The 27,587-nt window shown below is 39.5% G+C and overlaps 1 protein-coding gene across 2 annotated transcripts in view; it reads right to left on the bottom strand.

Moving 5' to 3' along the window:
* TTC8 (tetratricopeptide repeat domain 8) overlaps positions 1-27,587 on the bottom strand; it is a 59,251-nt gene that overhangs the window by 7,328 nt on the left and 24,336 nt on the right. For both annotated transcript variants that reach the window (XM_070798006.1, XM_019969369.2), the window contains 4 exons: positions 25,237-25,322; positions 13,768-13,855; positions 11,030-11,140; positions 523-662 (listed from right to left, as the gene is read on the bottom strand). In XM_070798006.1, coding sequence (XP_070654107.1) covers positions 523-662; positions 11,030-11,140; positions 13,768-13,855; positions 25,237-25,322 — 425 coding nt within the window. The remainder of the gene's footprint in view (positions 1-522; positions 663-11,029; positions 11,141-13,767; positions 13,856-25,236; positions 25,323-27,587) is intronic.

The raw sequence follows: 27,587 nt of genomic DNA, 5'->3' as shown, positions 1-27,587 counted from the left end.
CAGGTGTGTTTCTGCAAGATGCTAAATACTTCTGCATTTCCAAATTATTTAGAAATAGGTTCAGTAGTCATAAAACACCTGGGTGCCTGAATGTTTAGTCTCATATAAGCATGGCCCACACATTATTTCCCTGCGTCTTCGTTCATCTGTATCACTTTTTAGTCTCATATAAGCATGGCCCACACGTTATTTCCCTGCATCTTCGTTCATCTGTATCACTTTTTAGTCTCATATAAACATGGCCCACACATTATTTCCCATCTGGGTGCCTGAATTTTTAGTCTCATATAAACATGGCCCACACATTACTTCCCTGCGTCTTCGTTCATCTGTATCACTTTTTAGTCTCATATAAGCATGGCCCACACATTATTTCCCTGCGTCTTCGTTCATCTGTATCACTTCTTAGTCTCATATAAACATGGCCCACACATTATTTCCCTGCATCTTCGTCCATCTGTATCACTTTTTGCATCACTATTTCACAGGAAAGCAGTTTTACAAACTGAACGTAGAGTGCACCTGTAAAACCGGAGCGCTACTTCTGGCTGATCAGTGTAGAAGTGGTTGCTTCCAATGCACGCAATGGCTTCCACATGAGTATTGTCTTGTTTCAAAACCTCTTTGTAGTATTCAGTAGCTGATGAAATATTGTTCATCTCCTATTCTCCATCAAGAGGGAAGAGCAATACTGTATTAATATTCAACAAGAAATTGTTAGTGATGACTGGCTTACATTATTTTATTCAATTCAGTATTTTTTCCAATTCAATATTCAGTAAGAGCCTACCACAGCCAGACTCTGTTCTAGGCCCTGGGGACACAATGTGAACAAAAGGATAAAATTACAGTCACCACCCACCCCCGCCCCGCATCTGTAGTTTCGCTTTCATGAGTTCGGTGAGCCACAGATCAAAAATATTTAGAAAAAAATTCCAGAAAGTTCCAAAAAGCAAAACTTGAGTTTGCTGCACTGGAAATTATTTATATACCATTTACTTTGCATCTCCAGCTATTTACATAGCATTTGTATTGCATTAGGCATCATAAGCGATCTAGAGGTGATTTAAAGTATACACATGGGGACTTCCCGGAGGCCCAGGGGTTACGAATCCTCCTTGCAATGCAGGGAATGCAGGGAGACCCCACAGGCTGTGCAGCAACAACGGCCATGTGCTGCAACGAGAGAACCCACGCACCACAGTGAAAGATCCCATGTGAAGTAACTAACACCCAACACAGACAGATAAAAATTTTTAAATAAATGAAGTATACAGATAGATGTGGGCAGGTTATATGCAAATACTCTGCCACATTATATAAGGGACTGGAGCATCCACAGATCTTGACAACCCAGGGGTATCCTGGGACCAATCCCCCTTGGACACAGAAAGACAGCGGCACTGTCCTCAAGGAGGTTACATCTGGTAGGAAGACAAGCACGTGAACACTTGCTGTCTTAGAAGAAGGCCTTTCAGCTTTTCATCATTAAGTCTGATGTCAGCTGTGGATCTGTCATACGTGGACTTTATTATGATGAGGTATGATTCCTCTATGACCTCTTTCTGGAGAATTCTTATCATAAATGGATGTTGAATTTTCTCAAAAGCTTTTCTGCATCTATTAAGATATGGTTTTTATTCTTCAATTTGTAAAGATGGATATCACATTGATTGATTTGCAAATATTGAAAAATCCTTGCATCCCTGAGATAAATCCTGCTTGATGATGGTGTATGATCCTTTTAACGTATTGTCAGATTCAGTTAATATTTTGTTGAGGATTTCTGCATTTTTTCTAAGATCAGGAATAAGACAAGGAGGCCCACTCTCACCACTTTTATTCAACTTAGTATTGGAAGTCCTAGCCACAGCAACCAGAGAAGAAAAAGAAATAAAAGGAATCCAAATTGGAAAGGAAGAAATAAAACTATCACTATTTACAGATGACATGATATTATACATAGAAATTCCTAAAGATACCACCAGAAAACTACTGGAGCTCATCAATGAAGTTGGTAACACTTCAGGATACAAACATATATATAGAAATCTATTGCATTTCTATGCATTAACAACAAACTATCAGAAAGAGAAATTAAGGAAACATCCTATTTACCATCACATAAAAAAGAACAAAATACTAGGAACAAACCTACCTTAAGGAGGTAAAAGACCTATACCTGGAAAACTTTAAGACACTAATGAAAGAAACTGAAGACAAAACAAACAGATGGAAAGATACAGCATATTCTTAGATTTGAAGAATCAATACAGTTAAAATGACTATACCACCCAAGGCAATCTACAGATTCAATTCAATCTCTATCAAACTGCTGCTGCTGCTGTTGCTTCAGTCCTGTCTCACTCTGTGTGACGCCATAGACGGCAGCCCACCAGGCTCCCCCGTCCCTGGGATTCTCCAGGCAAGAACACTGAAGTGGGTTGCCATTTCCTTCTCCAATGCATGAAAGTGAAAAGTGAAAGTGAAGTCGCTCAGTCGTGTCTGACTCTTAGCGACTCCATGGACTGCAGCCTACCAGGCTCCTCCGTCCATGGGATTTTCCAGGCAAGAGTACTGGAGTGGGGTGCCATTGCCTTCTCCGCTCTATCAAACTAGCAATGGCATTTTTCACAGAACTGGAACAAATAATTTTAAAATTTGTATGGAGACAAGAAAGACCCTGAATAGTCAAAACAATATGAAGAAAGAAGAAGAAGAAGCTGGAGGAATCATGCTTCCTGATTTGAGACTGCACTACAAAGCTACAATAATCAAAACAGTATGGTGCTGGCACAAAAAGAGACGTATATTAATAGATCATTGGAACAGAGAGCCCAGAAGTAAAACCACGTACTTATTATGGTCAATTAATCTACCACAAAGGAGGCAAGAATATACAGTGGAGAAAAGACAGTGTCTTCAATAACTGGTGCACTACATGTAAAAGAATGAAGTTGGAAAATTCTCTCACACTATATTCAAAAATAAAGTCAAGGATTTAACCACTGGTGGTCCAGCGGTTAAGAATCTGCCTACTTATACAGAGGACAGGGGGTCGATCCCTGGTCTGGGAAGATTCCATATGCTTCAGGGCAACTAAGCCCGTGTGTCACCATTACTGAGCCCGCGCGCCACAGCTCCTGAGCCCACGTCCCACAGCTCCTGTGCCCGCGTGCCTGGAGCCCTTGCTCCACGACAAGAGAAGCCACCACTTGAGGAGCCTGTACACGGTGAGGATGAGCAGCCCCTGCTGGCTGCAACTCAAAATGGACTAAAGACCAAAACGTAAGACCAGAAACCATAAAACTCCTAGAAGAAAACACAGGCAGAATAGTCTCTGACATATATCATAGCACTACTTTTTCTGGATCTGTCTCCTAAAGCAAAGGAAGAAAAAGCAAAAATAACCAAATGGGACCTAAATAGACTTAAAAGCTTCTGCACAGCAAAGAAAACCATTGACAGAATAGAAACAACCTAATGAATGGGTGAAAATATATGCGAATTAGATGACTGATGAGTGGTTAGTATCCAAAACATATAAACAGCTCATACAACGCAATATCAAAAAACAAATAACCCAATTAAAAAGCAGACAGAAGACCTGAATAGGTTTTTTTTCCAAAGAGGACATTCAGACAGCAACAGCACTCCACAGCGCAAGGCTTCATTCAGTGTCAGAGGTGCCGAACTTGGTGTGCTCGTCTACTCAGGCTGCCGTAACAAACTACCATAGACGGAGTGGCTTAAACAACAGGAATTTCTGTCCTCACAGTTCTGGAGGCTTGAAGTCCAAGGTCACAGAGCTGACGTCATAGCGTTTTAGTGAGGACTTTCTTCCTGGCTCAGAGGGCCACCTTCTCACTGTGTCCTTGTGTGAGAGAGAGAGAGCACTCAACTGCTTTCTGGGGTCTTTTAAAAAATATCTTTACAATGTTGTGTTTTTGTTTCTGCATAAAACACAAATCAGCCATAATTATATATCTATCCCCTCCCTCCCAAACCTTCCACCCCTCCCCTCATCCCAGCCCTCGAGGTCATCACAGAGCCTCAGGCTGGGCTTCCTGTGTCATACAGCAGCCTCTCACCAGCTACCCCTTTTACACATGGTACTGTATAAATGTTGACACCACTTCCCCGTTTGTCCCACGCTCTCCCTCCCCACTGTGTTCACAGTCCATTCTCTACATCTGCGATACGTGCGTGTGGGTATGTATACACAATGGAGAATTACTTAGCATAAAAAACAACAAGTTTGAGTCACTTCTAGTGAGGTGGATAAACCTAGAGCCCGTTATACAGAGTGAAATAAGTCAGAAAAACAAATCTCATATATTAACGCATATATATGGAATCCAGACCCATTTGTGGGGAAGGAATGGTGTCTGGCCATATAGGGGCACTAATCCCATCATGAGGACCCACCCTCATGAGCTCATCTAACCCTAATTATCTCCCCAAGGCCCTGTCTCTAGACACCCTCCACAGGGGGCTGGGGCTTCAACCTAAGACTGTGCGTGGGTAGGGAGGCAGAAAATTCAGTCTGCCACAGGTGGTAACACCCAATTCAAAAAAGACTCCAGCCCTAGTGGTCAGCCGTTTCAAGGCTTTGGTTCAATAAAACTACCTCAGAAGTCTATATCTGCCACCCACACCACCCCCTCTTCCCTCTGGTAACCATTAAGTTTGTCTCCTATGTCTGTAAGTCTGTTTCCACTTTGCATACCTGAAATTAAGACACTTCTATAAACAATTATACTTCAGTTTTTAAAAAATGCCTTAGAATGTCTGCATGCTTGATTGATGGTCATGGACTTAACTTATGTAATCTCTAGGAATTTTAGACTGAAACTAACATGTCTTTGGGGCTTCCCCACCAGCTTAGTGGTGAAGAACATCTGCCTGCCAGTGCAGGAGATGAGGGTTCGATCCCTGGGTCGGGAAGATGTCCTGGAGAAGGACATGGCAACCCACTCCACTATTCTGGCCTGGAGAATCCCACGGACAGAAGAGCCTGGCGGGCTACATTCAAAGGGGCTGCAAAAGTGCTGGACACGACTTAGCGACTGAACAGACACACATGTCTTTGACAACCTTATATGAAATTTCTCAAAGTTGTTATAAAATATGTGCTGATATTAAATAAACTTAAATGCACATTTAAAAATCTCATAAGTAACTGCAAATAGCCTCCAAATGGGTTGTACCAGTGTACGCGCCCAGCAATAATGTTCATATGTGACATCTGTTCCTCTACGCCCTCGACAACCTTAAATGCCATGAAACTTAGTCATCCTTAAGTAAAAAGTGACACTGTTGTTTCAGCTTTCATTTCCTTAATTATCACTGAGGTTAGCACTCGACACACCACACATCTTGTTCCCTGCGAACTGCGGATTCACGCCTTTTGTCAGCTTTGCGGTCCCAGCTCTTGTCTTCTCATTGTTGGTTTGTGTGAGGGGCTCGGGTGGGAAACTGCCCTTGGGGCTCAGGAGAGCTGGAGACACAGCTGTGGCTCCAGGGTCACTGGGCACTGCCTGCTTTCTCCTCCCTGACGATGAACGCGTGCTGACGCGGACTTGCGCTCACAACCCAGGAAGGCCACGTGTTCGTGAACATTCCCTTCACAGGGAAAGCACAGGTGGTTTGCTTGAGTCCTTCCAGGCGTGTGTCAGTCAACACCAGGACGAAAGGGCGCTGGTGTAGCTGAACTGCGGCCGGAGTCTGGCTGCTGTCTCAGCTCTGGAGCGACCACGTGCATGGAGAGGGGCCAGGTCACCGTGTGGGCTGCAAAGACAAGGGCCACACCATGGTCTCACCCCCACCAGTGCTCTGAGGAAATACCTGTTCTGGTTTCCATGCTTATGTTCTTGACCAAAATGAGAATTTATAAGCGTGGATGTGCACACTTATGTGTCGGTGTGTAATTCTCCCATCAATCTATAAACCACCTGAAACCCAGCAATTGTTGAGCAACATATAAAGTGAAGAGAGTAAAAGTACCCTTTTCTTCCCTGTCCCAGGTATGGCAAATATGTTCCCTGTTTGATATTTTTACCTGTTTTGTTAGGGTTTGCTTTTATTTGTATTTTCGTTTTTACAGCATAGAAAATTTAACCTTTATGTTCTCATATTGATAAATTTTTTCTATTATGGCTTTCTGAATTAGTATCATGTTTAGAAAGGTCTTCCCCAATTCAAGTTTATATAAATAATTCATCTGTATTTCTTCTGAAACATTCATGGTTTTAAATCTTCTAGTCACCTGGTAGCAATGGGTTCTTTTTTTTTTTTTTTTTTTTAAGTATTTATTTATTTGGCTGCCCCAGGTCTTCATAGTGGCATGCAGAGTCTTTGGTTGCGGCACCTGAACTCTTCAGTTGAGGCAGGTGAGATCTAGTTCCCTGACCAGGGATCAAACACAGTCCCCCTGCATTTGGAGTGTGGATCACCAGGGAAGTCCCAGCAATGTGTTCTTTCAGGATAAGAACTCATTACTCATCCAGCTCTATTCTGAAGTTATTAAAAAATCCAATAATCCAGTTGGTTTAATTGACAGTCTTTATCACATAAATTTTCATATGTATGAATACACACAGATTCTATTTCTGTCCTTTCTTTAATCTATTCCAGCATTAGAACTGTTTATAGTAGCTTAAGAATAAATTTTATAAATGTAGATTTAAAATAATATTTTCAAACATACAAATATCACTTCAACTATCATTTAAGTGATTATTACAGTAGTTATTAGTGGTTATTTTTCAAACTAATCCACAGAATATCATCTGAGTTAAATTAAAGAACTGACTCATCTGAAAAGACCCTGATGCTGGGAAAGATTGAAGGCGGGAGGAGAAGGGGACAACAGAGGATGAGATGGTTGGATGGCATCACCAACTTGATGGACATGAGTTTGAGTCAACTCTGGGAATTGGTGATGGACAGGGAGGCCTAGCATGCTGCAGTCCATGGGGTTGCAAAGAGTTGGACATGACTGAGTGACTGAACTGAACAGAATATCAACACTGGGTTTTAGTTATTTAAAACAAAACTGTAAATAACTTAGGGAAGTGAATTTTGCTATGATTCTCAAACTCTGTTATATATCAGAATCACCTTGTGAGCTTGCTCAGCAGACAAAAGCCTGTATCCCACTTTCCAGGACGTGTGAGTCAGGAGGAGGAAGATGGGCCTCACTCTCAAACACTCCCAAAGTCATTTCTATATACAATAAAGTTCAAGGACCATGAGAACAATATTTCCTAGGGTAATTATTCAGTTTCAAACACCTTTTAACATTTGCAGCGTGCTGTGCTTAGCCACTCAGTCGTGTCCAACTCTTTGCGACTCCTTGAACTGTAACCTGCCAGGCTCCTCTGTCCATTGAATTCTCCAGGCAAGAATACTGGAGTGGGTTGCCATGCCCTCCTCCAGGGGATCTTCCCAACCCAGGGATCAAACCAGCTCTCCCGCATTGCAGGCGGATTCTTTACCGTCTGAGCCACCAGGGAAGCAAGACAGGCCTTTATTTGAACCTTTTAACACAGAATAGTTCAAATAAAGGCCTGCCTTTCAAATGAATAAACAAAAGGCCCCAAGAAAAAGTAAAACCACAACCAAATAAATTTAGCAAGGATAAATCATTTAAAACAAGATTCTGTACAGAACAATCAATAAATAATAGGCAGCACAACATGCTCATTTAAAAAAAACAAGATCAAAATGAAAGTGATAAAAAATAAAAAGAACATAAAGGAAAAAACTCCCTCCAGAGAAAAGTATGATATACAAAAATCCCTAAAGGCATATGCTGTGTAAGCTCCAAGGCTAAGAACCAAACTTTACTAATTAACCCTCAATCCACTGTTACATAAGGAGAAAAGGAACACAATGGAAATCTTTGTAAGGCAAACTTTGCCATAAGTGAAATTAACCATGTAAATTCAAGGGGAAGTGCTGCGTCCAGCTGTTCCAAGTCTGTGCTCAGTCCTCGGACACCCTATTTGTACACGATGTCATCCTCAAAACTAGGATGCTCTCTTTTCACTTCTTTCTTCTTTTGAGTAAAAATTCAGATTCTACTTTTTCTCACAAAGCCTTCCCCTGTCACCCTTATAAAAGAATGTGCTCCTCCAAGTCCCGGCCAGACCCAGAGCAGGGGAAGGAAGAAGGTAGCCGGTTAAAGAATCCACTCCAGACCCGCTCCCTGTCCCAGCCATAGCAACGATCACTGTAATGGGAGCGTGGAAGGAATCCTTCCCACCAGTTCCTTCTAACAGCAGCTTCCACCTGAGAAGGGCAGAAGGAACAAAAGGCACAAACAATTCCAACTGCATCAAGACAGTCACCACCATGAATTTTGCAGCTTTCAGAATGGACTCTATTTCCTTCCTAAGCTTCTTGGTCAAAATCTTGTTCATGTTCAATTTAAGGTTACACAACTAAAGATACAGAGATACTGATATTGCTTTTTTAGAGAATGGTCAAACGTTTCTATTTATATGCTTATCAAAATTACATTTCACAAGGAGAAGCTATTTCTAAACAATTTAAGGAAAATATTTGTTGTTTTCATATTACAAGTAATACATGTTAATTACAGAAAATCTGGAAAATAAAATAAAAACCATTCACACACTACTACCCAGGTATGGAAACTATTAATACTTTCCATTCTTTTTTCTAACAAAATAATTTTAAAAGATCATACCCAGCATTTCAAGAAATTTAAAAGAGAACAAAGATGCTTCTGTTAAATTAAGTTTTTTTAAGTAAAATAACTGAAATTAAGAGATAAAACTATGTACATTTGCAGATGATTGTTTTATTTACTTAGAAAATCTAAGAGAATCTATGATGTTATTAAAAAGACTATTTAGCCAAGTTTTAGTATCAAATCAACTTAAATTACTACATTACCACTCACCAGAAATGACCATAGAAAACACAAGAGAAAAAAAGAGCAGTTCATTCACAATTTTCCCACAAATACATCTGTGCAGAAAAGAGTTAACACAGTAAGCCTGGGACTGCTACTCTTAGAAAGGCCTGCTTGAAAGGCTGGCCCCTGGTCAGTAACTTAGAACCTGGCTAGCGCCCTGTGCGTGTGTGCGTGCGTGAGTGCTAAGTCGCTTCAATCGTGTCTGACTCTTTGCCACCCTATGGACTACAGCCCACCAGGCCCCTCAGTCCTTGGGATCCTCCAGGCAAGAACGCTGGACTGGGTCGTCACGCCTTCCTCCATGGGATCCTCCCAACCCAGGGCCTGAACCTGTGTCTCTTACATCTCCTGCACTGGCACACGGATTCTTTACCGTTGGCGCCACCTGGGAAGCCCAGCTAGTGCCCTATGCTTATATAACTTTCCCCAAATGATAGCGTGGCTCACTACACCTGCATGTGGTGTACAAACACCTGCTTCACTTCTTGGAGTCTGGGGTCCTGGTACGTGATAGGCAGACGGTGCCTCCCTCTATGGCCAGCCCCCAGTAACAGATTGTTGTTGTTCAGTCGCTAAGTCGTGTCCGACTCTCTGAGACCCCAAGAACTGCAGCACACCAGGCTTCCCTGTTCTTCACTATCTCCCGGAGTTTGCTCAAACTCATGTCCATTGAGGTGGTGATGCCATCCTACCATCTCATCTTCTGTCATCCCTTTCTCCTCCTGCCTTCAATCTTTCCCAGCATCAGGGTCTTTTCCAATGAGTCGGGTCTTCCCATCAGGTGGAGCTTCAGTATCAGCCCTTCTAGTGAATATTCAGGACTGACTTCCTTTAGGATGGACTGGTTTGCTCTCCTTGCGGTCCAAGGGACTCTCAAGTCTTCTGCAGCACCACAGTTCGAAAGCATCAGCGCTCAGCCTTCTTTATGTGATGGATCCCAGGTCTCTGATGAGCTTCTCTGGCAGACAGTGCTTCACACATGTTGCCACAACTTGCAGGAAGATCAAATGTGTCCTCTGTAACCCTAACCACCAGGGGTCGGGGTGGGTGAGAGGGGAACTCTTGAAAGCCTGTGTCTGGTTTCCTCTGAACTTTGCCCCACATGCCTTTTCCCTTTACTGATTTTGCTTTGTATCCTTTTGCTACAAAAAATCATGGCTATGAGTACAACTGTGTGCCGAGTCCCGAGACCTAATAAATCACTGAACCTCACAGTGGTTTTGGGGACTCTCAACAAAACATTTATGAAGATAATTACAAGATATTCATTGAAAGACAACAACAACAACAAAAGGCCTAAAGTAAATGGAAAGTTATATCATGATCCCCCTTGGGAAGAAAAGCAGACCCTCCACCCCCATCATTCTTACATTCAATGCAATTCCAATCCACATGCCAACAGGGTTTTTTAATATGGAAGAGCAAAGGGCCAAGCATAACCAACTGGGAACAACAGGTGGTAGAATTTCCCCACCTGACATCAAGAATTATTATGAAGCTACCTTAATTAGGCAGCAGCGAGAACAACTCAATGGGGCTTTTCATGAAATTTGACAAAAATGGCTCTAAAATTTACCAGAATAAACAAAAGTCCAAAATAGCCAAGACATTCCTAATGAAGATGAACAAAGCCCTCCCAAAGAGTAAGTATAATAAAGCTACAGGAGTTAAGATGGTATAATATTGGTGTAAGGATAGACGAGCAGACCAACAGAACAGAATAGAAAACCCAAAACATATCTACCACATACACAGAAAAAAACCCTGCTGCTTGACAGTACAGACCTGAGAGGAGGATCAGTTAATGTGCTGGGACAACCAACTATGCAGAGGGAGGCACTAATTCAAATTCCTATCTCATACCATTCTCTATACCCTCTGTGTGTTTGAAATACTTCATCATAAAAAGTTAAGTTTGTTTAATGTATACACTAAAATCTCTTATTCTGTTCGTAAATCACTGGCCAACAATCATAATTTTACAAAATGTTACATTTTATAAGACCCCAAGGGACTATGAACTTACTTAAGTAGCATATAACCTCAATTGTATGTCAACTTTTTGAAAGATAGGAACCTTACCTCATAGATCCTGGCAATTCCACAAAGTAGGGTTACCTCTCCTGGAAACTTGTCTAAGCCTTGTTTGAAAAGATTTAAAGCAGTCAAGGGCTGATCCAATGAGATGTAAACCTAAAACCAGGATACACTTCAACAAAAGGACTTAAAATAACAGTATTCATTATGACAAATTTATTATTATTTTTTTCATTATGACAAACTTAAAATTATTGCTTAGTAACAAATTATCTCCTAGATATTACAGTAAACATTTTTCAGAAATGCGTAGGATTAATTTCCAATAATGATGTATAGTTATATCTCCTCATGCTGTGTGTGACACATTTATTCATTTATTCCTTCAGCAAACACTTACTGTGGGCTTACTACCGTCACACAGACTAGAGAGTAACTAGAAAAGGATGCTGATGTACGCCCAATACTATCACATGCTGTAAAACAATTATCCTGCAATTAAAATACATTGATTTTTAAAAAAGAGAGGATCAGGGGAAAATCTTTTTTAGGATAGGACAGACCTAAGTGTGTCTACAGGCAGGCACGAAGGGCCAATTGTGAGGCTGATTTTGAAGATGCTGGAGAAAGAGGGCATGCCCCAGGGGAAAGTCTGAGGAGCAGCAGCTGGGGAAGCCTCTGGAGGAGTTGGGGAGAAGGACCCTGAGAAGTAGAAGGAAACACATGTGCAGGGTAGAGGGGCAGGGAGTTGAGAGGGTTAGCACTCGATACTCCCGTTTAACAGTTTCCACCACTTAATTAGCAATGAGATATTCAGCGTGGATAAACCACAACCTATTAGGAACTTCTAAAAGGAGAACTACAGTTCTGTGTATAGAAACATAAGATGATGACATTTTATTTTCTTCATGATCTTGGATCCTCCATTTCTTCCTAAACATTTAGACTGTGCTTTGAAGAAGCCCAAATGGAGACACACAAAACTGCCTGCAGTGTTTACTGATAAACAATGAGACTAGAGGAAAGGGTATGGATGAAAACTTTTCAATTTTTACCTTACATGCTTCTGAATTGCTTTTTAAAATATAATAAGTAATATAATTCCATATGTGAAGTAATATAAAATATTTAATAATTCTTAAATTAACAAGCTTAAATTATAAGAAATAACGTGGTTCCTAAAATCTGCTTGGTCTCCAATTACTTAGCAATAATTCCTTCACATATTAAAAAAAACAAGTAAATTGTAACCCTATATAGTCACATAGGCAACAACAGAGTTAAGCAAATCAATTTATGAAAAAATAATCAAACCATGTATTTAACAATAGTTAAAATAAAAAGTACATTTTTAACCACATGGCAAGTAATTATCAATTAAGAAGATAATAGTCAAATACTGTAACCTGAATTATAATTTCAAGCTGTCAGAAAACTTTACTGTGATGTTTAGAAACCTTTTTAGAATTTAACATATAATGTATAAAGACACTTAGATATTAGAGTTTCAAACATTTTTTAAAAACTACTATAAACATACTAAGCCAGCACAGTAAGTTTATATGGCAGAACTTCCCTTTGATTCTGTTAGTATGCTAACATTAATACCATATTTGGAAAATAGTAGCACTTCCTTTGGAGAAGGCAATGGCACCCCACTCCAGTGCTCTTGCCTGGAAAATCCCATGGACTGAAGTGACTTAGCAGCAGCAGCAGCAGATGCACTTCCTTTTCTGCCTTCTTTTCAACCTCCTTTACAACACTTTTTAAATTTAAGAAATTCTTAAAGATATATTAATACAAGATGATGTCCTAACCACCACTTCATCAAATGCTTCTTCTAAAGTAGCCTTGGTGAGGGTAAAGTAGTCACTTATTCCAATACTGAAAATTCCAGGTGGTCCTTCACTTCTATTGTGGCTGTGGGTGGCACTCAGGCTCTAGAATCAGAAAGTCCTGGGTTTGAATTGTTGTTGTTTAGTCTCTCAGTCGTGTCTGACTCTTCTGTGACTCTGTGGACTGTAGCCCGCCAGGCTCCTCTGTCCATGGGATTTTCCTGGCAAGAATACTGGAGTGGGTTGCCATTTCCATCTCCAGGGGATCTTCCCGACTCAGGGACTGAACTCCCATCTCCCGAGTCTCCGGCAATGAAAGGCAGACTCTTTACTGCTGAGCCACTGGGGAAGCCCCCTGGGTTTGAATGCTGGCTCTTAACAGGCAAGTGAGACTGAAAATCTTCACTTATCCTCTTAAGTCTCCTTTTCCTCAACAGTACAAAGGAAATGTTAAAGCAGTGTTGCTAAGAAAGTTTAATTAAATTACATGTGGAAAAGACTTGATAAAATACCTTACACTGAGTAGGTGCTCAATAAAGGGGAAATACTGTTTTTGTTATAATGACAGAGCCAAAAAGTGAAAGACCTACATAAAAACAATCCTGTTCTCTATAGTCTGCTGACACGGGAAACAAATGTGTTGTAGAAAAACACCTCTCTAGGGCTTGTGACCCCTGGGGATAGTAGGCCTGTAGTATGTTCTCCCAATCGAACGGGTAATATTTCAAAGAGGCTGTCTTACTTTCCCTGGCAACCGATTCTTCCTGAGATGGTTATCCTCCGAATGTTCTCACCTTTTCCCTTACCATTAAAAAAAAAAAATGTTAAGTCCGAACACATTAACTTGCCAACTGTTCTTACAGAAACTGGCAACTCTCCCCATGTGCTGGTTGGAATTTAAACATTTATCCAGAGAAGACAAATTCCACTCAATTTAAGAATACTTACTTTTGCCAAGTAGAGAAATGTATCTACCATTTCTTGCTGCTTCAGGGCTGATTTAAACTGTTTCTCTGCTTCCCGATACAATCCTAACCTAAGAACAACCATTTTAAAAATTAGACAATCAATTTAAAACAAATACTACCAGCATTCATTCATACCGAGGATATGAATTAGAGACAAAGTACATCTGTTTAAGAGTAAGCATGTACCATGAAGGCAATGTTATATGCACACATGCATGTTTATACAGGTTAGACAAAAGATGCCGGCATTCCCATATTCACTGTCTGAACACTTAAATGGGGTGTAGAGTCTGTCTGAAGCCTAATCAGAGCAGGATGCCAGTGAGTCACCAACCAAATTGCTTGTGTCAGCTGACATGTCACACGATTATGTAAAGTTTAAAAATAAAATAAAAAAAAAAAAAAAAAAAGAAATGCTCAGAGCCTCCATTTTATTGGAAGAACTGAAGATGACATTTTTTTGAAAAACATCTACTTTGAGATAAAAGCCCATTTTTATTTATTTATTTTTTAATTTTATTTTTAAACTTTACATAATTGTATTAGTTTTGCCAAATATCAAAATGAATCCATCACAGGTATACATGTGCTCCCCATCCTGAACCCTCCTCCCTCCTCCCTCCCCATACCATCCCTCTGGGTCGTCCCCGTGCACTAGCCCCAAGCATCCAGTATCGTGCGTTGAACCTGGACTGGTTTCTCGTTTCATACATGATATTCTACATGTTTCAATGCCATTCTCCCAAATCTTCCCACCCTCTCCCTCTCCCACAGAGTTCATAAGATTGTTCCATACATCAGTGTCTCTTTTGCTGTCTCGTACACAGGGTTATTGTTATCATCTTTCTAAATTCCATATATATGCGTTAGTATACTGTATTGGTGTTTTTCCTTCTGGCTTACTTCACTCTGTATAATAGGCTCCAGTTTCATCCACCTCATTAGAACTGATTCAAATGTATTCTTTTTAATGGCTGAGTAATACTCCATTGTGTATATGTACCACAGCTTTCTTATCCATTCATCTGCTGATGGACATCTAGGTTGCTTCCATGTCCTGGCTATTATAAACAGTGCTGCAATGAACATTGGGGTACACGTGTCTCTTTCCCTTCTGGTTTCCTCAGTGTGTATGCCCAGCAGTAGGATTGCTGGATCATAAGGCAGTTCTATTTCCAGTTTTTTAAGGAATCTCCACACTGTCCTCCATAGTGGCTGTACTAGTTTGCATTCCCACCAACAGTGTAAGAGGGTTCCCTTTTCTCCACACCCTCTCCAACATTTATTATTTGTAGACTTTTGGATCGCAGCCATTCTGACTGGTGTGAAATGGTACCTCATAGTGGTCTTGATTTGCATTTCTCTGATAATGAGTGATGTTGAGCATCTTTTCATGTGTTTTTTAGCCATCTGTATGTCTTCTTTAGAGAAATGTCTATTTAGTTCTTTGGCCCATTTTTTAATTGGGTCATTTATTTTTCTGGAGTTGAGCTGTAGGAGTTGCTTGTATATTTTTGAGATTAGTTGTTTGTCAGTTGCTTCATTTGCTATTATTTTCTCCCATTCTGAAGGCTGTCTTTTCACCTTGCTGATAGTTTCCTTTGATGTGCAGAAGCTTTTAAGGTTAATTAGGTCCCATTTGTTTATTTTTGCTTTTATTTCCAAACTCTCCAGAAAGCAGGAATAGAAGGAACATACCTCAACATAATAAAAGCTATATATGACAAACCCACAGCAAACATTATCCTCAATGGTGAAAAATTGAAAGCATTTCCTCTAAAGTCAGGAACAAGACAAGGGTGCCCACTTTCACCATTACTATTCAACATAGTTTTGGAAGTTTTGGCCACAGCAATCAGAGCAGAAAAAGAAATAAAAGGAATCCAAATTGGAAAAGAAGAAGTAAAACTCTCACTATTTGCAGATGACATGATCCTCTACATAGAAAACCCTAAAGACTCCACTAGAAAATTACTAGAACTAATCAATGACTATAGTAAAGTTGCAGAATATAAAATCAACACACAGAAATCCCTTGCATTCCTATACACTAATAATGAGAAAACAGAAAGAGAAATTCAGGAAACAATTCCATTCACCATTGCAACGGAAAGAATAAAATACTTAGGAATATATCTACCTAAAGAAACTAAAGACCTATATATAGAAAACTATAAAACACTGGTGAAAGAAATCAAAGAGGACACTAATAGATGGAGAAATATACCATGTTCATGGATTGGAAGAATCAATATAGTGAAAATGAGTATACTACCCAAAGCAATTTATAGATTCAATGCAATCCCTATCAAGCTACCAACAGTATTCTTCACAGAGCTAGAACAAATAATTTCACAATTTGTATGGAAATACAAAAAACCTCGAATAGCCAAAGCGATCTTGAGAAAGAAGAATGGAACTGGAGGAATCAACCTACCTGACTTCAGGCTCTACTACAAAGCCACAGTTATCAAGACAGTATGGTACTGGCACAAAGACAGAAATATAGATCAATGGAACAAAATAGAAAGCCCAGAGATAAATCCACGCACGTATGGACACCTTATCTTTGAAAAGGAGGCAAGAATATACAATGGATTAAAGACAATCTCTTTAACAAGTGGTGCTGGGAAAACTGGTCAACCACTTGTAAAAGAATGAAACTAGAACACTTTCTAACACCATACACAAAAATAAACTCAAAATGGATTAAAGGTCTAAACATAAGACCAGAAACTATAAAACTCCTAGAGGAGAACATAGGCAAAACACTCTCTGACATACATCACAGCAGGATCCTCTATGACCCACCTCCCAGAATAAAAGCCCATTTTTAAAAACTGAGGTACTGGGTTGGCCAAAAGGTTCATTCGGTTTTTTTCGTTAAGATGGCTCTGCTGCTGCTGCTGCTAAGTAGCTTCAGTTGTGTCCGACTCTGTGCGACCCCATAGATGGCAGCCCACCAGGCTCCCCCGTCCCTGGATTCTCCAGGCAAGAACACTGGAGTGGGGTGCCATTTCCTTCTCCAATGCCTGAAAGTGAAAAGTGAAAGTGAAGTCGCTCAGTCGGGTCCGACTCTTAGTGACCCCATGGACTGCAGCCCACCAGGCTCCTCCGTCCGTGGGATTTTCCAGGAAAGAGTACTGGAATGGAGTGCCATTTGCTTAATTGTCTTTCAGATCAGATCAGATCAGTCGCTCAGTCGTGTCCGACTCTTTGCGACCCCATGAATCGCAGCACGCCAGGCCTCCCTGTCCATCACCAACTCCCAGAGTTCACCCAGACTCATGTCCCTGGAGTCAGTGATGTCATCCAGCCATCTCATCCTTTAACTTCATTCAAAACAATTTTGTTAGGTTGTGACAGCTGTCATATCTGTGTGCATTAAAAAAAAAAAATCAAAACTGGTGAATTTTTGTACAGTCATTTTAATACTAAAGATAGAAGAAAAAAAGCAACATTTTCAGAATACTATGCTTTATTATTTCAAGAAAGATAAAAAAAATGCAACTGAAATGCAGAAAAAAAAAAAGCAGCATGTAGAGAAGGTGCTGTGACTGATCAAATGAGTCAAAAGTGGTTTCTGAAGTTACGTGCTGGAGATTTCTCACAGGACATGCTGAAACCAAGTGCTGAAAATCATTTATACCAGTGTGGTATGTTAATCATTTTGATGTTTGGGTTCCAAATAAGTTGAGCAGAAAAAAATCTTGACTGGATTTCTGATGTGCTTCTCTACTTACACATAAGGAAAATGCTCCATTTTTAAAACAAATTGTGGCAGGTGATGAAAAGTGGATACTGTACAATCGTGTGGGATGATAGAGATTGTGGGGCAAGTGAAATGTACCACCACCAACCACACCAAAAGCCAGTCTTCATCCAAAGAAGCTGATGTTGTGTATATGCTGGGATTGGAAAGGAGTCCTGTATTATGAGCTGTTTCTGGAAAACCTAATGATTAATTCCAACAAGTACTGCTCCCAATTAGACCAACTAAAAGCAGCACTCGACAAAAAGCGTGCAGAATTAGTCAACAGAAAATGCAGTCTTTCATCAAGATCGTGCAAGACCACGTTTGTTTGATGACCAGGCAAAAATTGTTACAGCGTGGCTGAGTAGTTCTGATTTCTCTGCCATATTGACCAGACATTCCACCTTCGGATTTCCATTTATTTTGGTCTTGAAAAATGTGTCTTTTATTTTTAATTTAAAAAACAGAAGGAACTTTTTGGCCAACTCAATATAATTGCCATATAACATTATATCAACTTTTCAGGCATGTAACATAATAATCTGATATTTGTACATATTGCAAGATGATCACAATAAGTCTAATTAACATCCATCACCACACACAGTTACAGAATTTTTTTTCTTGTGATAAGAACGTTTAAGTTTTACTTGGTTAGAAAATTTTGCACACACAATACAGCATTATTAACAAGGCTGCCATGCTCTATGTGACATTCCCACAACTTATTTATTTTATAATTGATGTTTGAACCTTTTGACTTCTGCTACCCATCTGCCCACCTCTAGTCTCAACCGCAGGCAACTACCAATCTGTCCTCTGTATCTATAAACTTTGTTAATTATTTTTGGTTCCTCATATAAGGGAGATCATAGGGTATTTGTCTTTCTCTACGAGACTTAGTTTACTTAGCATAATGCCCTCCAAACCCATCCATGCCATCTCGAACAGCAAGATTTCATGGGCACTAGATTGTTTCCATATCTTGGCTATTAATGCTGCAATGAACATGGTGATGCGGGTATCTTTTCTTCAAGTCAGTGTTTTCATTATTCAGACAGATATTCAGAATGAGAACTGCTGAAGCACATGGTACAGCAATTTTTAATTAACTTAAAATTAATTTTAAAATTTAATTAATTTAAAATGTTAATTTCAAGCACATTTTTCATGTTTTCGGGAACCTCCATACTGTGTTCCTTGTGGCTGCACTCATTCACACTTCCACCACCAGCTCATGAGGGTTCTCTTTCCCTCACATCCTGCCAACACTTGTGATTTCTAGTCTTTTCAGTAACAGTCATTCTAACCGATGTGAGATGACAATCTCACTGTGGTTTTGACTTGCGTTTCTCCGAGGATTAGTTGTGGAGCACCTTTTCATGTACCTGTTGGGCCTCTTGTCTTTTTTAGAAAAAAAGTCTTTTCAGAGCCTCTGCCCATTTTTTAATGACAGTGCTCTAGTTTTGTTTTTTTTTTCTATTAATTTTCGTGAGTTCGTGATATATGTTTTGTGTATGTTAACACTTTTTGTATATGTTCAGTTCAGTTGTCACTCAGTTGTGTCCAACTCTTTGCGACCCCATGAATCACAGCACACCAGGCCTCCCTGTCCCTCACTAACTGCCAGAGTTTACCCAAACTCATGTCCATCAAGTTGGTGATGCCATCCAACCATCTCATCCTCTGTCGGCCCCTTCTACTCCTGCCCCCAATCCCTCCCAGCATCAGAGTCTTTTCCAATGAGTCAACTCTTCGCATGAGGTGGCCAAAGTATCGGAGTTTCAGCTTCAATATCAGTCCTTCCAATGAACACCCAGGACTGATCTCCCTTAGGATAGACTGGCTGGATCTCCTTGCACATTTCAAAAGCATCAATTCTTTGGTGCTCAGCTTTCTTTATAGCCCAACTCTCACATCCATACATGACTACTGGAAAAACCATAGCTTTGACTGGATGGACCTTTGCTGGCAAAGTAATGTCTTTGCTTTTTAACATGGTTTCTAGGTTGATGATAGCTTTTCTTTCAAGGAGCAAGAGTCTTTTAATTTCATGGCTGTAGTCATCATCTGCAGTGATTTTGGAGCCCCCCAAAATAAAGTCTCTCATTGTTTCCATCTATTTGCATTAAGTGATGGGACTGAATGCCATGATCTTCGTTTTCTGAATGTTGAGTCTTAAGCCAACTTTTTCACTCTCCTCTTTCACTTTCATCAAGAGGCTTTTTAGTTTTTCTTCACTTTCTGCCATAAGGGTGGTATCATCTGCGTATCTGAGGTTATTGATATTTCTCCTGGCAATCTTGATTCCAGCTTGTGCTTCTTCCAGCCCAGCGTTTCTCCTGATGTACTCTGCATATAAGTTAAATAAGCAGGGTAACAATATACAGCCTTGACATACTCCTTTTCCTATTTGGAACCAGTCTGTTGCTCCATGCCCAGTTCTAACTGTTGCTTCCTGACCTGCATACAGATTCCTCAGGAGGCAGGTCAGGTGGTCTGGTATTCCCATCTCTTTCAGAATTTTCCAGTTTATTATGATCCACACAGTCAAAGGCTTTGGCATAGTCAATAAAGCAGAAATAGATGTTTTTCTGGAACTCTCTTGCCTTTTCAGTGATCCAGCGGATGTTGGCCATTTGATCTCTGGTTCCTCTGCCTTTTCTAAAACCAGCTTGAACATCTGGAAGTTCACGGTTCATGTATTGCTGAGGCCTGGCTTGGAGAATTTTGAGCATTACTTTGCTAGCATGTGAGATGAGTGCAATTTTGCAGTAATTTGAACATTCGTTGGCATTGCCTTTCTTTGGGACTGGAATGAAAACTGACATTTTCCAGTCCTATGGCCACTGCTGAGTTTTCCAAATTTGGTGGCATATTGAGTGCCGCACTTTCATAGCATCATCTGTTAGCATATGAAATAGCTCAACTGGAATTCCATCACCTCCACTAACTTTGTTCGTAGTGATGTTTTGGTCCCTATAGCTCTGTAATTGGTTTGAAATCAGGGAATGTAATGCCTCCAGCTTTGTTTTTCTTTCTCAAGATTGTTTTGGCTCTTCAGGGTCTGCTGTGGTTCCATACAAGTTTTAGAACTGCTTGCTCTACTTCTGTGAAAAATGCCACTATAATTTTGATAATGATTGCACTGAATCTGTAGATTGCTTCATGCACTATGGGCATTTTAATAATAATAATTCTTCTAATCCAAGAATGTGAAATATCTTTCAATTTACTTACGGCTTCATCAATTTCTTTCATTAATATTTTAGTTTTTGGTGTACAAGTATTTTCATCTCTTTGGTTAAATTTATTCCTAGGTGTTTTATTTTTTGATGGAATTGTAAATGGGCCTATTTTCTTAATTTCATTGTTATTAAGGTATAGAAAGCAACAGATTTTGTATCCTACAAGTTTACTGAATTTACTTATTATTTCCAACAGTTTTTTGGTGGAGTCTTTAGGATATTCTATATATAGCATCACACTTGCTATAAACAGACAGTTTTACTTCTTTTCCGATGTGGATGCCTTTTATTTCTTCTTCTTGCCTAACTCCTCTGTCTAGGACTTCCAATAGTATGTTCAGTAAAAACAGAGCCAGTGGGCATCCTTATCTTACCCTTCATCTTACAGAGCAAAAGCTTTCAATGCCAGTGAGTGCGACTTCAGCTACAGGCTTGTCATTCACGGCCTTTACTGTGTGGAGGTACATTCCTTCTACACCCACTTTGTTAGGAGTTTTTATCATAACTGATGCTGGACTTTGTCAAATGCTCTCTCTGCATCCATTGAGATAATTGTATGATTTTTATACGTTTTTGTTAATGTGATATATTACATTGATTTGCATATGCTGAACCATCCTTACAGACCTGGAATAATCCCACTTACTCATAATCATGATCCTTCTCATGGTCCTATTTCATTTATTTCCATTCTGATCTTTGTTATTTCCTTCCTTCTACTAACTTTGAGCTTTATCTGTTCTTCTTTTTCTAGTTACTTGAGATGCAAAGTTAGGTTGCTTATTTGAGAATTTTCTTGTTTCCTGAGTAGGCATTTATTGCTCGGTACTTCTCTCTTAGGATGCAGTTTTTGCTGCATTCCATAAGTTTTGATGTGTTATAATTTCAGTTTTCACTTGTTTCAAGTTACCTTTTTTGACTCTGCATAAGCCCATTTTTAAACTCTAAACAATTTTGAGGTAATCAGTTAACTTCCACTTGAGTAATATAGCTATACCATTTTATTATTCCACAACATTTTCTTTCCCTTTTTTTGTCTCTGATACTGATTGTCCTAGTCTATGAATCTGAGATTTGTTCCTTGCTTAAATACAACTGTCCTGATGTCAACACCCACTTCTGCCCAGGGAACATTTTATTACCATGAAATCAATTGCTAAAGCACACTTCAGCCTGTCCTTAATAGATCTGTTGGGCTTTCTCATAACTACTCATCCCAGACATGTGGGAGCTACTTAGGCACTTTATGATAATGCTTTTATTTATGAAATAAAGACAAAACAGTATACAATATGGTCTATTATGTTACTTTCATTTAAAGGCTTGAAAGAATAGCTGTGTTCTTTTTTCCTAACCTAAACCTTAAGCACTGGTATAACTATACCCAAAGAGATGTTGGACAATGTGGGACAAAGAAGTTAAACTGACCCTACAGTCTGGCCTAAAGTTAGCAGATGTATGATGTGGTACAAGCCCCTATTGCTTCAAAAGCCCTGCAACTTTTACAAGGAATGTTCATAAAATGTTATCAGAGAACTCTGAAGTTCTGAAGAACAGCATATTTATACAGAGTTTCAACTGAACATTTAAGTCTTAAATACATGGCTGAAGTTCAATCACTGAATTCCATAAACACCTATTTAGTTTGCATATTTTTAACTAATAAGTTGTCTCTTGCAAAAAATAATTTTATAGGGATTACAATAAAAAGATACATATAAAAAAAGAATATGAAAACAGAACTAGATTTTAGAAAAAACAATGAAGAATAAAGAAATTAAAAAACAAGCAATCAGAGCTACTGAAGTACCTGGAAACCAAAGAAAGGAAAGAAGGATGAGTCATATGTGTTTTATTACTATATCCTTAAGAGATCATTTCCTCTAATCCTATCAAAAAGGAATTCACCACATGGGTTCTTGTGCAAAGGAAATGGAGTGGGCGCCATGTATAAAGAACGTCTAGGGATAATGAAAACATCAGTCAAGTTCATAAACATAGGACAATATCAAAGAGTCAGAGTCCAGAGATAATTTCCACCAACTGCCAAGTTTTTCTCTCCAATTTAATTCAATAAACATTGTCAAGGACCAACCGCATGCACATTTAATGATGTTAAGGAGTTGCAAAAATGAAGATAACAACCATGTACTGAAGGCACCAATTAAGACTGAAACAAAACATATTTTAAAATAAATCTAATTGCATTATGGCCAATGAGGAAAAAACGTACTTTGAGAGCACAAAGGAGGAACGAACTAAGTTCCAGCGAGGAAGGAATGGGCAAGATTTCGACAGTGAGGTAGGGTGGGCTGGGGTGCACAAGCACACAAGAAGGAAAGTCCACAGCATGTTAGGGGGATGCCGAGTAGTTAGGTTTAACCAAAAAGGAAAACACGAGACAGAATGGGAGAAGTGAGACACATGGGCAAAGCTACAGACTTGGACAGGCTCATGGATGCCACATGTAAAATACAGATTTCACTTTAGAGGTAATGGAGATCAACCAAAGAATATTTGCAACAGTCCCTCTGACAGTAGTACACAGGAAGGATTGATCAGGCAAGAAAATGGAGGCAGAAAACCTCGGTAAGAAACTAACGTAGCAATTCAAACAAATGACACGAAAAGCCAGGAACAGGGCACTGGAGTGGGGATGGCTAGTAAGGGAGCAACTGTAAAAGCCACTGCCCAGGAAGAACCATGAGGCCTTAACTGTCAGGAGCAGAGAGAGTGAAGTTGCCCTGGGTGCTCCCTCTGGTACCCATCCCTGACCTCATCACCGAGAGGAAGGGGCTCTTTCTCTGGGCTCCCCCTGAGCCCTGCACTTGCTTCTATCAAAACGGGACCCACATTTGCAAATGATTCCTGTCCGCTCTCTTCCATTCAGTTGTCAACCGTTTAAAGGAGCTTCTCATTAAACATTTTACTGTGAGTGAGTGGACAAATGAATGAATGCTCAATACACAAAGATGAGAAGCGACCAAGGAAACAGAGGAGAATAATAATTGATATAACAAAATACATTCATTTAAATACCATCTTACATGAAGGAAACAAGGAATCAAGTTATGCTTTTCTTTCATTATTACAGATTTCTGAGAGTTTTGCTTAGAACCTCAAGATTCCAAGCTTGTCCTCAGAAATTACATTCATAAAACCTTAATGTTATAATGATCCAGAACTACCTTTTATCAGAAAATACTTCCTCAATCTAACAGTAGGAAAAAATACTTTAGAGTTCTATGTGAAATATCTAAATGGAAAATAGTCTTAATTTCAACAGTAGAAAAATAAGCATCCTTTTTATTCTATTTATATATTTCCTTTTCCTCAGTGTTCAATAACTAAAGTTAGTTAACTACAGAATGATGTTCACAGTGACTAGTCTACCTTGTTTTTGAATAATAAAATACATTTATCTTTATAAAATATAACTATTCATTTGTTTCTATTTTTCAAATGCCCCAAGTGCATTTCCATATTAAGCAATCATTTCAGATCCTGTTTACCAGTTGTTGTATAATATTCATAATATTCATTATAACTTTTTAAATCTCTCAATTGGCTTAAAAATGTGTTTAAAGGTTAAGTGAACTGTGTAAGAATGTTCAGATCCTAGGGAAACAGTAGGAGATTGTGCAAACAGTAAAAGAACTGGCATCAGAAAGCTGAGCTCAAAGGCTAGTTCTGCCGCTTACAGGCTCCATGAAGTTGGGAAAGTCACTTTATCCTTCTGAGGCTCACATTTTCTCATCTGGACAAAGGGCTACTAATAGCAACTACCTCCAAAATGCCGTAAGATTTAACTGAGGTAAGGTGATGTGTGGACCAGTTCTCGCTTAACTGTAAAGCACTTTGCAGATGTGAGGCAGAAGAAGAAATAAAGATGTGAGTCAAGAGGAGCAGAGAACCAACAGACCCGATTCTAATCCCAGGTCTGTTACTAACTGGTTCCTGATACAAATCAGTTTCTCTGGCCTCAGCTTCTTCATCTGAGAAGGGTGTGATGGTCTCAAAGCTTCCCCTTCCCACATCTAAAATTTCACTATTGTAAAGGTGTCTTACTGCCATCGTGTATGTGTGTAGTCAGTCACTCAGTCATGTCCAACTCTCTGTGGCCCCATGGACTGTAGCCCTCCAAGCTCCTCTGTCTGTGGAATTTTCCAGGCAAGAATACTGGAATGAGTTGCCATTCCTACTCCAGGGGATCTTCCCAACCCAGGGATCGAACACGTGTCTCTTGAGTCTCCTGCACTGGCAGGCTGATTCTTTACCACTCGCAGGAAGCCATCACGTGATTGCTAAGCAAATGCTCTCTCAAGTAAGCCAGCGATACCTTGCTCTCTTCTTCATGAGGAAATCCATCCCCCAGAAAAAGTTACTGGATTTGAGGCCCTAAAATACATTGCCGTTTCTCAGCCTTTGAAAAGAATCTGAATTTTACCTGTAGTAACATTTTCCAATCTGCACTTTCCACCACCAGTCCTTGTACTGCGAATGTTCCGTGGAAAGGGCAGCCAAATCCAAAGCCTTTGAAAAACAATTCATCTTCAATTAGGATTTTCTCTTCTGACAATAAGCAGAAACAATAAATAATGAAATAAACCATATAATTAGCATCAATCAAAACATGCATTAGAAATCAGATAGAAACTCGAGTTGCTCATGTCTCCAGATGGCCCCACCAATTTTCCCTAAATAATCAGTTCCAGACCAGAGGGCTGACAGCAGATGAGAAGCAAACACTGATCAAAGGGAAGCAGATGTACAGTCTATCTGAATACAGCTTTAATATACAAAGTACAAAACTGGTATTAAAAATTTGTAAGTTTTTACCCCACCAAAATGCTTCCAAACTTAGTGGCAGTCCAGCCTTTACTGTGTAAAGTAGGCCCAAGCTCAGGCCCCACTTTAAAGACAGAGGTCGAGAAACAGGGAAAGATCAAGTATGGAGGCAGAAAAAGGTTTAAAAACAGGGTCATGAAGAAGAACTGATTGCTTGGGTGACTGCCATCTTTAACAACCACTGTTAAGTTATTCTGATGTCACCTTACGTTCCAGTAATCCTAAAGGTCAGGCTTTGCTTGCGATGGACTGAAAAAGAGCTAACTGCTTTCGTATTTTATGTGTGCTTATCCCTTTCCCTCTGTCTTCTAGTTTGTTCCTTCTAGTGATTATTCAAGATTAGACAAAAATACCTAATTAACAATTAGGATTCTATACTCAAAAAGCAGAAACCATTTGGACAGAGAGGAAGCAAATCAATCTTTATACAAATGTAAAGTTCACAGGAATCTGAAACTCATGTAAAGATTTGGTTATTAGTTTTAAAAGAATTCTGATTTTTTATAATACTTACTATCCTTTCTATTAAGGCTGAAAACCTTTTATGCTTTAGTCAGTGTTAACATTATCACAATATCCAATAGCTCAGTTACAGTAACTCTTAGATTTTCAGTTCTATAATCTCAGAAGTGAAATGAAAGTCCCTCAGTCATATCCGACTCTTTGTGACCCCATGGACTGTAGCCCGCCAGGCTCCTCTGTCCATGGAATTCTCCAGGCCAGAATACTGGAGTGCGTAGCTGTTCCCTTCTCCAGGGGATCTTCCCAACCCAGGGATCAAACCCAGGTTTCCCGCATTGCAGGCAGATTCTTTACCGTCTGAGCCACCAGGGACGCCCATAATCTCAGAATGTATCCCATATCATTGTTCATTTCTTCATATTAACTCTTATCTGAAATGAACGCCAAAAGAGTTCCTTGAAGCTCCTGCTGCAAAATTAATAACTTTCCTTGTGTTTCCCATCTTCCCTCACTCCAGGGGAGACTTCTAAATATGCAAACTATTTATAAAGGAATGGTGTCACATGCTGAGGTTCTAATGGACTTGAAAAATCAACATCTCTACTTGAAAGCTATGGAAATTAAAAAGAATCCAGAGATAAAAGTGGAAGTGAAAAATGAGGGGGAAAAAAGGCATCATTTCAATTATCTCTAGAAATACCAGAAAACCATATTTCAATCAGCTCAGTTCAGGAGTACATTGTAAATATCTGAGTCATATTCCTTTTAACTTAATCTTTTAGACCTGTTAAAGCAAACAGATCAGATTCACTTTCAGACTTAATATAACATTCTATTTTTCATAAAAATATGTCATTCTGAATTTTTTTTACATATTCTAATTTTTCCAAGATTAGATTTAGTGCTGACTACAGGCTGTTGATTTTGCTTTCAGATATGGTTCCCGTATATGACTCACATGCCCACATATTTGTCTAAGCCAATCAAGGAAATTAATATGAATTACAGATATAGAATAAAAATGGCAAAAATTACATGTTAATGATCACTCTTCATTCGATGACTGAGGCTGCACTAGGCAAAACCACCATTATGATTCGAAATGGACCCTGCATCCCCTGGGAACAGGCGCCCGCTTCTTAAGCGGCTTTGCTGTTCGCGAATGGTGCCGTGTTGTTGAGTCCCTCAGGAATTAATTTCATTCTTTACTTCTGATTTATGCTGAAAATAGCTTAGGAATCAAACACAACTGCCATCGTAATAAGATGCACAATTAAAGGCTGTTAACATTTTTAAATTTTAAAGAGGTGACCGAAGAGCTGTATTTTTTTAAAGTCTTTGCCAGCTTTTTAAAATAAATGACTAGATACTTATATCTTAGGATCTTTGAATAAACTAATCAATCCAATATCTGGTTTTTAATAAAGACCTGCAAGGTTATAAATAAGTTCATAAAAGTCCCTATGAACAGGGAGCCTTGGCAGATCC

This window comes from Bos indicus, chromosome 10 (assembly GCF_029378745.1).
Source record: "Bos indicus isolate NIAB-ARS_2022 breed Sahiwal x Tharparkar chromosome 10, NIAB-ARS_B.indTharparkar_mat_pri_1.0, whole genome shotgun sequence".
In the NCBI taxonomy this organism is placed as follows: domain Eukaryota; kingdom Metazoa; phylum Chordata; class Mammalia; order Artiodactyla; family Bovidae; genus Bos; species Bos indicus.
This window is presented reverse-complemented; position numbering and strand designations above follow the sequence as displayed.